We start from the raw sequence: 15,271 nt of genomic DNA, 5'->3' as shown, positions 1-15,271 counted from the left end.
ACATCAGCAGAAAGCCAGAATACAAAGGTTAAATCATCACCGTGGTTTATATTTTGAGAGCCTGTGGCCCTTCAGATGCTATTGGACTCCTGTCGTCTGTAGCCAGCATGTCCAATGGTCAAGGATAACAGATGACAGACTCCAATCTGCCCCTGATTTAGAGGCACAGTGATCAGAAATACTGGAGGCTGCTATTTATTCCGGCAATTTATATAGCTCTTCATGCAACAGAGATGGACATACAAGCAGCTTACAATGTTACAAAACTATCACAAACAAGTTTTTTAAGAATCAACTAACATATGGGGGCCGTCATGGCTAATGGCAGATGAAAAACACAGACATACAGTGGAGACATGCAGCCCCATCAAATAATAATAATAACAACAACAACAACAACAACAACAACAACAACACGCAGCCCATCTGACTGGGTTGCCCCAGCCACTCTGGCCGGCTCCCAACAAAATATGACAAACACAACAAAACATCAAACATTAAAAACTTCCTTATACAGAGCTGCCTTCTGATGTCTCCTAAAGTCAAATAGAACGAAGGCAGCCCTGTTTAGGGAAGCTTTTAATGTTTGATGTATTACATTATTTTAATATTTTTTGGGAAGCCGCCCAGAGTGGCTGGGGAAGCCCAGCCAGATGGGCGGGGTATAAATAATAAATTATTATTATTATTATTATTATTATTATTATTATTATCCCATTATTTAACATTTACAAGCATGCATTCATAGGTAGCAGCTGCACCCTCACCTCTGCAATTTATGCTCACGCCAAAAGGTGGGACAAAAACACACACACACAGAACACCCTAGAGCACCCACAACCATTCCTCCCCCTCCCCCCGTACATAATGTGCAGCTGCTCTGGGGGGAAAGCAAGAGTTTTGAGTGTGGGGTTGTGGGAGAGCAATGCAGCCCATGCGCCTCCCACAGGTACAAGCAGTGCGCTCTCTCCGCGAACCAAGGGCACACACCTGCATCAGCATGGCAACCGTCATTGGCCCGACACCTCCAGGGACCGGGGTGATGTAACCTGCCTTCTCCTTGGCTGCGCTGTAGGCCACATCGCCAACGACCCTTTTCCCACTTGCCCTTGTACTGTCTTGTGTGTGAGAGAGAGAGATAAGGGGAGGGTGCGCATCAGAGCAATACAAAGAATAAGCAGGGAAAAGGCCTGGGAACATCTTTGCAATGGCAGAAACACACAAGCATAATCTCTTGGCAGCGCTAAGGCAACACACCAGACCACTCTGTTTCTCCTCCTCTTTCAGGTTTCACTAATAACTGCTGTGCTGTTAAGCTGGTGAACTGCACAGCTCACCCAGAAAGACTCCCCTTTAGGATTTCCCCACTCCCTGGGTTTTAGTGCTGTTTTTATCTGTGTTCACGCTGCTCCTTGCGTCTTTATGCTAGTTCGCCGTTCAGCTCTGCCCATAGTGCAGCTGCAGCAGCAGCAATCGTTTCTGCGCAGACCAGATTTGTGTTTTGCAGATTTTAATTTGTTAACCACTCAGGAGGACGTGTATATAAAAATACAAACAGGAGAAAGGAATTTTTTTTTTTATCAAAGAGCAAGGTTTGCTCAAAAACTCCTGCGTGTACCATTTTTATAAGTGGCTGATGCTTTTCTTAAGACTTTGCAAGGCAGCAAGATAGCTTGGGATTTGCAGGGCGAGGGGGTGGGAATGAAGAATAATCCTGCATTAATGCCATGGAGCCAGAGCTGCCTTAGCCAAATCTTTTCCTTTCTTTTCTTTTTTTTAAAAAACCCATTCAGTCAAATTGCAAGCGCTTGTGGCCAGCTAATACAGAGGGCACAGCTCAATGACATTGAAGTGTCCAACATCCTAACTGCTACTCTGCACTGTTTCAGAGAACCAGTGCAGAGTAGCAGTTAAGAGTGTTGGGATTAGGGTCTGCGAGACCTGGGTTCAAATCCTCCACTCAGCCATGGAGCTCACTGGGTGACTTTGGGCCAGACGCAACCTCTCACAGGGGTGTTGTGAAGATAAAATGGAGATGGGGAAATCCACATACCCCGCTGTGAGCTCCTTGGAGGAAAAGTGGCATATAAATGCATAACACATTCTATGGCTTTCTATAGCACTATTTAGATACAAGATCATGTACAAGGTGAGCTAAGAGGCAACACAACAGAAAGAATAAAAAATTAACTTGTTTATGAATGCCATTATCTTGCACGTGAAAATCTGGAAAGAAAACACCAACCAAAGAAGAATGGATTTCAAAGCTAATGAATTATGCAGAGCTGGCGGAACTAACAGCAAAAATAAGAAACCAACACCACAGGGTATTCACAGAAGCCCTTTTGGGGATATCTGAAAAAATGTTATAATCAGATGAAATCGCAAGCAGGATTTGAAATACGGGCAGCGGTAGGAGATTGATAATATATGAAATAGAATAACATGTCTTAGGCGAAATGTTTATTAAAACGCAGTAAGTAATTGGTATGAGTTCATGAACTCATGGAGGGAAAGGCAAGAAAGTCAAATTTTAAAGAGAAACGTATAACAAGTTTGGAATCTGGAATACAGTGGTACCTCAGTTTAAGTATTTAATTCGTTCTGGAGGATGATGCTGATGATGATGTTTGTACCCCACCCATCTGACTGGGTTGCCCATGTCACTCTGGGCAGCTCCCCAGGTAAGAGTTGGGAGGGTCCACTTGCTTTTGTGTAGGATGGCCACTTCATGAGAAGAGAAGACCCCCGGAAAAGACCCTGATGTTGGGAAAGATGGAGGGCACAAGGAGAAGGGACGACAGAGGATGAGATGGTTGGACAGTGTTCTCGAAGCTACCAGCATGAGCTTGGCCAAACTGAGGGAGGCAGTGGAAAACAGGAGTGCCTGGTGTGCTCTGGTCCATGGGGTCACGAAGAGTCGGACACAACTAAACAACAGCAAAAGGGTTAAGATCTACCTTGATAGAGGGCTCTGTATGTTATTATTCTCTCTCTTTCACTTCCGCCCTTCTCTATTTTCTCTCTGTCTTTTTTGTTTTGTTTTCTTCTCTATTTTTATTTAGATTAGTTTGGTTTTTAGTGTATGGTACGTTGAAAACTTTCAAAAAAAAATCAGGTTAAAAAACAAAACACATCTGTCACACTCCATGTTGGCAGTCATTTCTTGGGGAAAGGGATCGGTGGAATCGTCAGCGCTTTTCACACCATCTCACCTTCCAGAACCTTCCCTGGAGCCAGGCATCCCTCAGGCGTTTCAGCCTAAAATTCCCATCAGCCCCAGCTAGCTGCGATGGGAGTTTTTTGTCCTAAACATCTGTAAGCCGCCATGTTAGCAACGGCTGCTCTGGACTTCAGCTTATGCAGCAGGGATCTTTAGAGCACATTATCCTTTTATGTAATTATACCCACATTTCAAAAATAAAGAATTTAAGCTTCATGCCTAATTCGATACCAGCTCCAGGTAGCCCATTCCATCCAATAAGATTCTATTTCAATATATCCTTAAAAAAAATTAATGACTTTGATCCTGAAATTGGGCTGTTTTATATCCCTACCTCAATATTAACCTGAAGAACAAGGGCAATTATTCTCAAGATCATTAAATTATTGTCTCCCCTTTTGAACTTTCAGATCAGCTGCCTGCGTCTCCATAGCAGCCGCCGTCAAACTGATGTCCAGGGCAGAGACGGAGCCTCCATCCAACAGCTCCCAGGCCTGCAAATGCTCTCAATGTCTCTGAGAATTATATCCCACATGCAGAAGTCGGCGCTTGTCCACTTTACCTCCTCTCAACCTCTTCCCCTGCATTCAAGAGGTGCATGGCTTGGGGAGACTCCCAGGGGCCAGGCCTAGAGGGTTTGAGGTTCCCCAACCCTGTATTAAAGGTTGACTATACAGTATCATATACAGAAGGGACCTGAGGGTCATCTAGTCCAACCCCATGCAATCAGGGCCAGATTTAGGTTTAATGAGGCCCTAAGCTACTGAAGGTAATGGGGCCCTTAAAATGTCCAGCTGTCCTTTGTCAACAACAAATTCTCACTGTTTTTTGTGTTGAATATACGCTGTGTGTGTGTTGTTGTCGTTTAGTCGTGTCCGACTCTTCGTGACCCCATGGACCAGAGCACACCAGGCATTTCTGTCTTCCACTGCCTCCCACAGTTTGGTCAGACTCATGTTTGTAGCTATGAGAACACTGTCCAACCATCTTGTCCTCTGTCGTCCCCTTCTCCTTGTGCCCTCCATCTTTCCCAACATCAGGGGCTTTTCCAGGGAGTCTTCTCTTCTCATGAGATGGCCAAAGTATTGGAGCCTCAGCTTCAGGATCTGTTCTCCCAGTGAGCACCCAGGGCTATTTTCCTTAAGAATGGATGTGTTTGATCTTCTTGCAGTCCATGGGACTCTCAAGAGTCTCTTCCAGCACCAGAATTCAAAAGCATCAATTCTTCGGCGATCAGCCTTCTTTATGGTCCAGCTCTCACTTCCATACATCACTACTGGGAAAACCATGGCTTTAACTGTGTTTGTTGTGGGGGAGGAAGGGAAACGAGATTGTTGGCCGCTTTGAGACTCCTTAGGGTAGTGAGGGACGCGGGTGGCGCTGTGGATTAAACCACAGAGCCTAGGACTTGCCAATCAGAAGGTCGGTGGTTTGAATCCCTGTGATGGGGTGAGCTCCCATTGCTCAGTCCCAGCTCCTGCCAACCTAGCAGTTCGAAGTGCAAGTAGATAAATAGGTACCGCTCCGGCGGGAAGGTAAATGGCATTTCCGTGCGCTGCTCTGGTTCGCCAGAAGCGGCTTTGTCATGCTGGCCACATGACCCGGAAGCTGTACGCTGGCTCCCTCGGCCAATAAAGCGAGATGAGTGCCGCAACCCCAGAGTCGTCCGCCACTGGACCTAATGGTCAGGGGTCCCTTTACCTTTAGGGTAGTGATAAAGCGGGATATCAAATCCAAACTCTTCTTCTTCTTCTTTTTCAGGGATGCTGGGAACTGTAGTCCAACAACAGCTGGTGACCCAAGTTTGAGAAACACTGGTTCCTCTGTTAATTCATAAAACTTGGGCCCCAGAGCATCTCCCTACATGAGACCCTGAAGGGTCACAGAGCAAGAGGCGCCAGTGGTCTGACCTGGTGGAAAGGCAGCTTCTGAACTTCCCCGCCTGCCCCACAGCACAGCCCCCTGTACCCACCTTTCACTCAAGTGCCTTTGTGTCGCTGGGATAGGTCCCTGGACTGCGCCGGTTTGCCTTGGTAGTTTGGGGTGTGTGTGGAGAAAGGAGCATGTGCACCCCTGGATTTTGCACGGAGGGAATGCTCCAAGTGAGAGCCAAATCCATTGCCCCATCCCAGTTTTTCCTCCACCCTTGCCCACATGCACAAGAAGGTTGCTCATGGGGCGACCATGCTGGAAAATCACCCCCCACCTTGTTTGGAAGGTACACTGACCAGTTTGCAAGGGGGCAGCCCTTTCTCTAGATACCTGGCCTGCGAAGTGATGCAAAACGGAGGACGTACACCTCTCACTTATCCCTGCTTGGACCCAGAGACCAAGATTTTTCTGCCCTGCTCTTTGTTGACAGCTCTAAGAACTCAGTTAATGAACCAGAGTCTGGCTGGCATAGATTGCTTCTTTAGAAACACTTCTTTGCTGCATTTCTCTTCCCCGCCCGCACCTTGCGCTTAAGAATCTAACTCTCAGGTTCTTAAATAAGAGGATTAGTCACACCTGTCAGGCTGTTGCTATCCTCCCACTTAACTGTGCTTCCATGAAGCCTGTTTTTATAAGTGATTTATTGCAATTACCTAATGGAAAGTGGGGTTTTTTTCTTTTAAAAAAAAAGCACTCCTATGACTCCATAATTTTATTTAACATGGTGACAATCACAGCTTGCTGAAGTCGCTTGTCAACCCAATGGAGTATGGAAACTGCTTTGTTATGGGAGGGATGGGGGAGGGTGCAAGATTTCGGGCTTTGGATGCCATCTCCCAATTTCTGGTTGCCAGGATCCTGCCCAGCTCCCTTCCCCTTCCTCCCCAACAGAGGAAGTCTCTTGCCCCCCCAAGCTGTGCTGACCTTGAAGACTTCCTAGACTTAGCGGTCACTTCTTCTCAGCTTTCTGAGCTGTGAAAACTGGTGAAATCCATGCTAGGGAGCATTAGGAAAGGAAAATAAAACTCCTGATGCCATTACACAGCTGTCTTTGGAATACCATGTGCAGGTCTGGCTTTCCTCACCTCAGAAAGGGTATTGCAGAGTTGGAAAAACGTCCAGGAAAGGGCAACCAAAACAATCAAGGGGATAGAATCATAGAATCATAGAGTTGGAAGAGACCACAAGGGCCATCGAGTCCAACCCCCTGCCAAGCAGGAAACACCATCAGAGCACTCCTGACATATGGTTGTCAAGCCTCTGCTTAAAGACCTCCAAAGTAGGAGACTCCACCACACTCCTTGGCAGCAAATTCCACTGCCGAACAGCTCTTACTGTCAGGAAGTTCTTCCTAATGTTTAGGTGGAATCTTCTTTCTTGTAGTTTGGATCCATTGCTCCGTGTCCGCTTCTCTGGAGCAGCGGAAAACAACCTTTCTCCCTCCTCTATGTGACATCCTTTTATATATTTGAACATGGCTATCATATCACCCCTTAACCTCCTCTTCTCCAGGCTAAACATGCCCAGCTCCCTTAGCCGTTCCTCATAAGGCATCGTTTCCAGGCCTTGGACCATTTTGGTTGCCCTCCTCTGGACACGTTCCAGTTTGTCAGTGTCCTTCTTGAATTGTGGTGCCCAGAACTGGACACAGTACTCCAGGTGAGGTCTGACCAGAGCAGAATACAGTGGCACTATTACTTCCCTTGATCTAGATGCTATACTCCTATTGATGCAGCCCAGAATTGCATTGGCTTTTTTAGCTGCCGCGTCACACTGTTGGCTCATGTCAAGTTTGTGGTCAACCAAGACTCCTAGATCCTTTTCCATGTACTGCTCTCAAGCCAGGTGTCCCCCATCTTGTATTTGTGCCTCTCATTTTTTTTGCCCAAGTGCAATACTTTACATTTCTCCCTGTTAAAATTAATCTTGTTTGTTTTGGCCCAGTTCTCTAATCTGTCAAGGTCGTTTTGAAGTGTGATCCTGTCCTCTGGGGGGGTTAGCCACCCCTCCCAGTTTGGTGTCATTTGCAAATTTGATCAGGATGCAGGATAGTTACAGGTAGGTAGCCATGTTGGTCTGTCGTGGTTGAAACAAAATAAAAAAATTCCTTCCAGTAGCACCTTAGAGATGTTTGTTGTTGGTATGAGCTTTCAGTGCCCTTCAGCTCTCTATATTGGACAAACAGGCCAAACCCTACGCCAAAGGATAAATGCGACATTAATCTGATATCAGGAACCCCAAGAGAGAGAAACCAATAGGAGAACACTTCAATCTCCCAGGACATTCTATACAACATCTCAAAGTAGCTGTCTTATTACAAAATAATTTCAGAAATAGACTGGAAAGAGAAGTTGCTGAATTGCAACTTACTACCAAACTTAAAACCATGGAGAAATCTGATCTGAATAGAGACATTAGATTATCTCATTATACATGATAAAGCTATTTTTAGCCATCTCACCCCTTGCTTTTTCCTGTAAGACCAATTGCAGTCGTCAACAGGTTTACCACACCTATCAGCCAATCACCCATTCCCACCACCTGTTTCAGTGTACCGGAAGAAGTGTGCATGCACACGAAAGCTCATACCAATAACAAACTTGGTTGGTCTCTAAGGTGCTACTGGAAGGATTTTATTTTATTTTGTTTCGAATCAAGGGGCTGTGAGGGAAGGTCACAACATTCGGGACTTTTAAGAGAAAAGGTGAGTAAGAGGCTATCATGATAGCACTTAAAAATATGGAATTTTCTCCTGTAAGAGGCAGCGATAACCACCAAATTGCATTTCTTTAAAGGAGGATTAGACAAATTCCACCGAGGAGAAGGCTCTCAACAGCTACTGTGTGCTGGCTCCACAGTTTGAGGCCGTAGCAGATAGCTCAACTGGTAAGAGTGCGGTGCAGATAATGGCAAGGTTGCAGGTTCGATCCCTGTAAGGGACAGATGCATATTCCTGCAATGCGGGGGGGGGGGGTTAGACTGGATGATCCTCAGGGTCCCTTCCAACTCTATGATACCAGTTGCTGGAAACCACAGGAGGGGAGATCGCTCTTGCTGATTTCCCACAGACATCTGGCTGGCCACTGTAAGACTAGACGGGACGTTGGCCTGATCCTGCAGGCTCCTCTCATGTTTTTGTTTTCCAGAAGCCGCTTTTTTGTTTTTTTCCTGTAGTGCAGTTTTATGAGTATCAATATGGAAGGTTTTTATACTGCCAATCAATCTATATTACGGTCCAGAGACCCAACAAATCGTTACAAAGCAATGCACAATTCAGACAGCCTACCTCCAGGTTAAACAAGCATTTTGTTCAGACTTAAAGATAGGGATCATTGGTTCTTACAATCACTGATTAAAAACTTTGCCACTGCTAATGTTCTAGTGTTTGTTCGGTCTTCCAATAGGAACCTGACATAGTGAGCCTCTGATTTTCCCGAGAAAGGTACCAGCAAGGGTAATATCAGTTCAGCCCTGGCTTGCTCATATTTCGAACAGTGCAATGCTTTTTCAAAAAAATTACCTGGTATGTGGTTGATTCCACAGTCAATCACGACCGCGCCAGGTTTGATCCAATCTCCTTTCACCATCTCTGCCTTGCCAGCAGCAACCACCAGGATATCCGCTTTGCTGACCTGCAAACAGAGCTTGCATCAACCCAGGGTTCACCAGGCATGCTCCACTACCCTTCCCTCTTGCTCAGTCTCTCTCCTACCCCACCCCTTTAAAGCAAATACTCTATTTTAAAATAAATATTTAAAGGCAGGGAGAAGAGAGGAGAAGAACCCAGTGGTGGTTAGAGTCCATTAGGACTGCAAGGCCCTTCCCCCTCTTGACCCCATGCTTGATGGGGACGTAGGAGAGGGCCTTCTCGGTGGCTGCTCCCAGACTCTGGAACTCCCCTCCACTTGAGAAGTCAGACTGGCGCTGCACTATTTTTATTGTAATTATCTGTATAGTTGTTACATATTTTTATGTATGTGTGTGGGGGGTGTATTTGTGTATACATACATGTGTGTGTGTGAATATTGTTTACTATCTCCCCCCCCCCCATTTTAGCTGTTCCCATCAGGGGGGAGAGTGAGCTATAAATAAATTTAGAAGAACAACAAGAACAGGAAGAGGAAGAAGAAGTAGGGTGTAATGCAGGAGGCCAACAGTAGGTGGAGCCAGAGCCAACGATGGGCAGAGCCAACTAATCCTATCTTTGTCCCTTGCATCCTCTTTGCTGACTTCTACAAGGAAACAATGAACAGGGTGGTGATACAATGACTACTGCAATCAACACAGGCAACTTTATACTTCCAAGCACCATATTAATAACAATAATAATAATTTATTATTTGTACCCCGCCGGCCTCCCAGCCTTACCTCCTCAGCCAGGGATGCAGTCTTGGAGTGGCATGTCGTCACAGTTGCGTGGTTCCAGAGCAGGAGGTCGTGCATTGGAGCACCAACTATCTTGCTGCGACCAATCACCACGGCTCTTTTCCCAGCCACCTGAACACCTGAAACACAGAACTCACGATTTAGTTCTGCCTGAATTCCGAGCCGTGGTAATGACGTATTTCAGCCTCTAGGGCTTGTGGGATTCCACTGCATGAAAAAAGCAGACGCTACACCGCTGAGCCACTTTGCTTCCCCACAGGCACGGTGGCATCTTTCTCCTAATCTTTTTTATATATTTTTTATTTATTTATTTTCCATTTAATATTATACATTCACATCATCATTATCCACAATACCACCCTGGCTCTGTAGAGCCTATTGACTTCCTTCACTCCCACCTCATGGCTTTCAAAATCAACCTTTATATCATTGCAATTTATACATTTTCCAATTCTAATTACGCTCATTACTGAATGGCTCAAAATTTAAATAAATATAGAAAGACGGAAAATCTCTCATTACAAGTCTTCAAACAGCCCTGCTAGTGGCGGTAATTGCTTACAATAATCTTTCAGATATCGTATAAATTTACTCCAATCCCTTTGGAATACATGATTGCGCTGGTTTTGGATTTTTCCTATCAGCTTCGCCGGTTCTGCAAAGTCCATCATCTTCATCTGCCACTCTTCTTTCGCTGGTACTTCTTGTTATTTCCATTTTGGGGCTAAAATAATTCTTGCCGCAGTTGTTGCATACATCTTCCCTCAGAATCTCTTCACCCAGTATAACCAGTAAAAAGGCTTCTTGTTTTTTAACAAAAGTCTTTTTAAACATTTTCTTTAACTAATTATATACCATTTCCCAGAAAGCCTTTACATCTTTGCAAGTCCACCACATGTTGTAGAAGATACCTTTCCTCTCCTGATGATTTCCAGCAATCATTAGTTCTTGTCTTGTATATTTTAGCCCTTTTTCTTAATATTTTGTCCCTAGCACAGCAAAACACACCAGGACCTTAATTCTTCCTGGACCTCTTTCACAGTAGCATCTTTACCAAGGCAAGAAGCCACGTGGCTTTTCCTTGCTCACCTGTCTGCCTGATGAGCTCCATGCATCCTTTCGGCGTACAGGGAATGAAACAGTCTCCGAGGTCGCCACGCGAGAGCTTCCCTGCGTTAATACTGCTCAAGCTGAAAAGGCAAAAACAAAGCAGCAGTGGTCAGTGGTCTCTGAGGAAGGAAAAAGCTGGCTTTAGTTCTATTCCCTCATTCTAAGTCTGGGGCAAACTGAAGTGCAACCTCCTCTGGAAATAAATGAATTGGGGGGGTGTAGATGCAAATGTTCTCTGTTCCAGAAGGTACAAGCATCTGGTTCTGGACTGAAATCCTTTTGCCATATACGGTAAGCATGTGATGATAAAGGCTGAAACCTTCTCACTGCAGTAGCAAACATCACCAGTAGCAAAGATCTCACTTCAGAAGCAAAGATCACCAGTGTCAACGCACTGATTCTTCAACACCAACTTCGTTGGACTGGTCATGTTGTGCAGATACCTGTTTAACGTCTTTCAAAGCAACTACTCTATTCCGAACATAAAAATGGAAAGTGTAATGCTGGTGGTCAACAAAAGAGGTTCAAAGACTCTCTCAAGGCAAATCTATAAAAAAAAAAGGTACAGTGGTACCTCGGGTTAAGAACTTAATTCGTTCCGGAGGTCCGTTCTTAATCTGAAACTGTTCTTTTTTTAAAAAAAGATATTTATTGAAAGTTTTTAAGATATAACAAAAAAAGAAAAATAAAATACAAAATAAGAAGAAGAAGAAGAAGAAGAAGAGTTTGGATTTGATATCCCGCCTTTCACTCCCTTTAAGGAGTCTCAAAGCGGCTAACATTCTCCTTTCCCTTCCTCCCCCACAGCAAACACTCTGTGAGGTGAGTGGGGCTGAGAGACTTCAAAGAAGTATGACTGGCCCAAGGTCACCCAGCAGCTGCATGTGGAGGAGCGGAGACTCAAACCCGGTTCCCCAGATTACGAGACTACCGCTCTTAACCACTACACCACACTGGCTCACACAGTTAAAAACGCACATTAATTTTCAATAACATAACTTCCATACACTTATTTCCTCGGACCTCCTCGGACCTCCCTTCTTTGTATTCCAGTTCGATTTGTTAGTTCAGCAAATCCTTACCATTAAACTTTTACCCATTTGTGAAACCTTTTTTTTTTTTCATATCTCTTAAAGCATTACAGCTGGAAACCGCTTAGTTTCTATCCAACATCCTTCTAACATTCGTTAATTTTACAATGTTTCTGTAAATAGTCTTTGAATTTCTTCCAGTCTTCTTTCACCGACTCTTCTTCTTAATCTGAAACTGTTCTTAACCTGAAGCACCACTTTAGCTAATGGGGCCTCCCACTGCCGCCGCCACACAATTTCTGTTCTCGCCCTGAAGCAAAGTTCTTAACCCGAGGTACTATTTTTGGGTTAGCGGAGTCTGTAAACTGAAGCGCCTGTAACCCGAGGTACCACTGCAGTATAAACACCGAGAACTGGGAAACACTTGCCTGCGGGCGCTCCAATTGGAGAACTGCCTTTCCCAAAGGTGTCATGGGCTTTGAAGACGCTCGGACTCAGGACGAAAGGGAGAAACGTGCTAAGAGGAAGGCACGCTTGGCAAACCCTCACTGTGATCAATTCCCTCCTGGAAACCTATGTCCCCACTGTGGAAAGACGTGCGGAACCAGAATTTGCCTCCACAGTCACTTACAGACTCACTTTTAAAACTGTGTTTATGGAGGACAATCTTACTCGGTTACGAGTGATCGCCAAAGAAGAAAGTAAACCTTCTCACTTCAGTCTCATCTCCAGGCAGCTCTCTGGGATTCCAGACAGAGGACATTCCTATCTCTACTTGGAAATTGCAAGGGATTGAACCTGCTCTACCGCAGACCTTTGACCCTTCCACAAACTTACCCGTCCACATCCTTTTCAGGTGCCACAGAATTGGTGACTTTCTCCGTGTTGATGGGCTTGTTGGTATCCAAAGGCAATTGTACTATAAACCCATGAACAGCAGGGTCGTCGTTCAGATTGTGAATACATCTCAACACCTGTTCGTTTAAAAGCAGGAACAGGACCGGGGGGGGGGGAGAGAATTAGAAAGAAACAGGTGAGGTTCTGCAACAAAATGTTGCAGCATAGCATTCTCCTGTTCAGGGTTCCAGTCTGCCATTCTATCTCCCTTCCTTCTATCCCCCACTGCTCCCCACATCTGCCAGCATTCTGTGCCTACTGAGCATGCTAACCCATCATGCTAGTCCTCACTGAACTGTTTTGAACCTTCTCTCTGTTTTTTTTTCTTCTACATGTGGTACATGTGTATAGTTGGGGGATGCTTTGGGAGGGGTCACAGGAGGATGAACACACTTATGTCCGTTAAAATATTTGAATTATCCACTGATGTCTGAGGGTTGCTCTCACTTCCATCCCTGAGGAAGTTTATAAATAACTCCTCTGTAGGAAAGGAGGAAATTAGAAGAAGAAGAAGAGTTTGGATTTGATATCCCGCCTTTCACTCCCCTTCAGGAGTCTCAAAGCGGCTAACATTCTCCTTTCCCTTCCTCCCCCACAACAAACACTCTGTGAGGTGAGTGGGGCTGAGAGACTTCACAGAAGTGTGACTAGCCCAAGGTCACCCAGCACCTGCAGGTGGAGGAGCGGAGACGCGAACCCGGCTCCCCAGATTATGAGACTACCGCTCTTAACCACTACACCACACTGGCTCTCATTAGCTATCTAGACAACAAGATTAGCTATCTAGACAACAAGATGGTTCATTCCAACACTTTAATTTTGTATCTCATAGAATCGTTCTCTCTCCTGAACCTCCCAACATGCAGTTTCATAGCACAATAGCAGGTGACAGTAAGGTCACAGGTTCAATCCCAGGGACCGCCAACTGAAAAAGATCTCAGGAAGCAGATTTAGGAATCGATGAGGCACTTTCAGAAGAAACCGTGATCCGGGAAATGCAACAGGATCTCCCTGTGAAACCACAGAGAGATTCGTAAAGCAGAACGGGGTTACCTCAGCTTCTGTTGCAGTGCTGGGCAGCTTGATGTGGTTGGCATTGATCCCGATCTGGAAAATAAGAGAGAGAACAAAATAGAAATCATTAGACTCTATGAATTGTGATGTGATTAGATGAACAGCAGCCAAGTAATTTTCTCATTCTGGAAGGCTCAGGAAAGAGATGGCAGAACTGAGCCGAAACCTTTGCCTCCCCCCTTCTCCCCCACCACATGTACAGAAAGGGACCTTGCTCTGGGCAACTTTTCCAGGGAGGGAAAGTGTTTGCCCACTGGGCAGGAAAACACGTTGCCAAGGCAACCAGGAGACATGCGCCGTCTTCTCACGCTGTGATGTGAAGGTGGTTCAGCTGTCCACCATCAACAAGGCAGCGTGTGGCGGCAACAGCATGTCTCCACCTTGCCCTCTTCTCCCTGGTCTTGGGATATAAACAGAAATAATATTCAGAACATTTTGTCTTTCTTTCTTACTCACTGTGACTTTCCGTGGAGGCGCTTATTTGGAGCAGCTGGACACCAGGGCAGCGACCACAGATCGGTGGCAGACCATAATGTTCTGGGAAGGGATTTAGCTCAGTGACAAGAGCGTCTGCCGTTGCTGTCAGTCCGTGAGGATAATACTAAGCTGGATGGAGCAATGGTCTGGCCCAGCACATGGCAGCGTCCGATGTTTCAAACTCACTCCCCCCTTGCAGACTGGCCCTCCTGTTTGCCCATCACAACGTTCCTCCTAGAACGCTGCATCCTTTCCATGCGCCGCTGCCACAGCCAGGAATGGCGAGAGGAGTGCAGAACTACCACGGCTACACATGGCGCTGAAGCAACACCCAGGTGCTCTCCCCGAGTCACTGTTTCCTGGGCTCTGACGTGGTCCACCAGGCTATACCCACTGTGCCTCACAACCTTTCTCAAATGTGAAGGAAATAAGCAGCTATCCTATCTTTAAAATACATCTGAAGGCAGCCCTGTTCAGGGAAGTTTTTAATATTTAATGCTGTATTGCTTTTAACATTTGATTGGGAGCCGCCCTGAGTGGCTGGGGAAACTCAGCCAGATGGGCGGGGTATAAATAAAACATTATTATTATTATTATTATTATTATTATTATTATTATTATTGTTATTATTATTATTTATTAATATCATTATATAGTAATATTATTATATAATATTATAATTATTATTATTCATAATTATGAAAAGGGGGAATGAAACACTCCGGAGAACCCTACACTATTTGGGTGCGTGGGTAATATTACCTCAGCAGCAGCCTTGAGTTTCATGCTAATGTAGAGATTTGAATCATCCCGATCACCAACCTTTAGAAGGAGGAAGAGGAAAAAAAATCACAAACAGAAGGCAATTTATTGGTTTCACTTATTTTTGGTTCGGTTCCTAAGATAACTTAGCTCAAGGAAGTCAATGAAAGAAAAGTTTCTCATCCCCCCCACTTGTGCAACCACCGACAGGGTGTCTCCTTGCCCCCCAAGCTCGCCCAGAGGATAATAGGACCCTCCTTTAAGGCGTGTAATGGTATGGAGGTGGGAACCTCACACAAAATTAGCAGACCTCCCAGTTTGGGGCAACCCTGCCCTCCAACATTAGGCCTCCATACCAAATCCCATATTATGCAAGAAC

The 15,271-nt window shown here is 45.3% G+C and overlaps 1 protein-coding gene across 1 annotated transcript in view; it reads right to left on the bottom strand.

Moving 5' to 3' along the window:
• The window catches only part of MTHFD1 (methylenetetrahydrofolate dehydrogenase, cyclohydrolase and formyltetrahydrofolate synthetase 1), a 72,501-nt gene that overhangs the window by 45,948 nt on the left and 11,282 nt on the right, over positions 1 to 15,271 (bottom strand). Inside the window, exons 3-9 of the mRNA XM_082216968.1 lie at positions 14,893 to 14,952; positions 13,633 to 13,686; positions 12,520 to 12,656; positions 10,631 to 10,731; positions 9,524 to 9,660; positions 8,676 to 8,787; positions 991 to 1,118 (exon numbers count right to left, since the gene is read on the bottom strand). Coding sequence (XP_082073094.1) covers positions 991 to 1,118; positions 8,676 to 8,787; positions 9,524 to 9,660; positions 10,631 to 10,731; positions 12,520 to 12,656; positions 13,633 to 13,686; positions 14,893 to 14,952 — 729 coding nt within the window. The remainder of the gene's footprint in view (positions 1 to 990; positions 1,119 to 8,675; positions 8,788 to 9,523; positions 9,661 to 10,630; positions 10,732 to 12,519; positions 12,657 to 13,632; positions 13,687 to 14,892; positions 14,953 to 15,271) is intronic.

This window comes from Podarcis vaucheri, assembly GCF_965113315.1.
Source record: "Podarcis vaucheri genome assembly, chromosome: 1".
In the NCBI taxonomy this organism is placed as follows: Eukaryota; Metazoa; Chordata; class Lepidosauria; order Squamata; family Lacertidae; genus Podarcis; species Podarcis vaucheri.
Note: the sequence above shows the minus strand (reverse complement) of the source record. Positions and strands in the feature narration are given on the sequence as shown.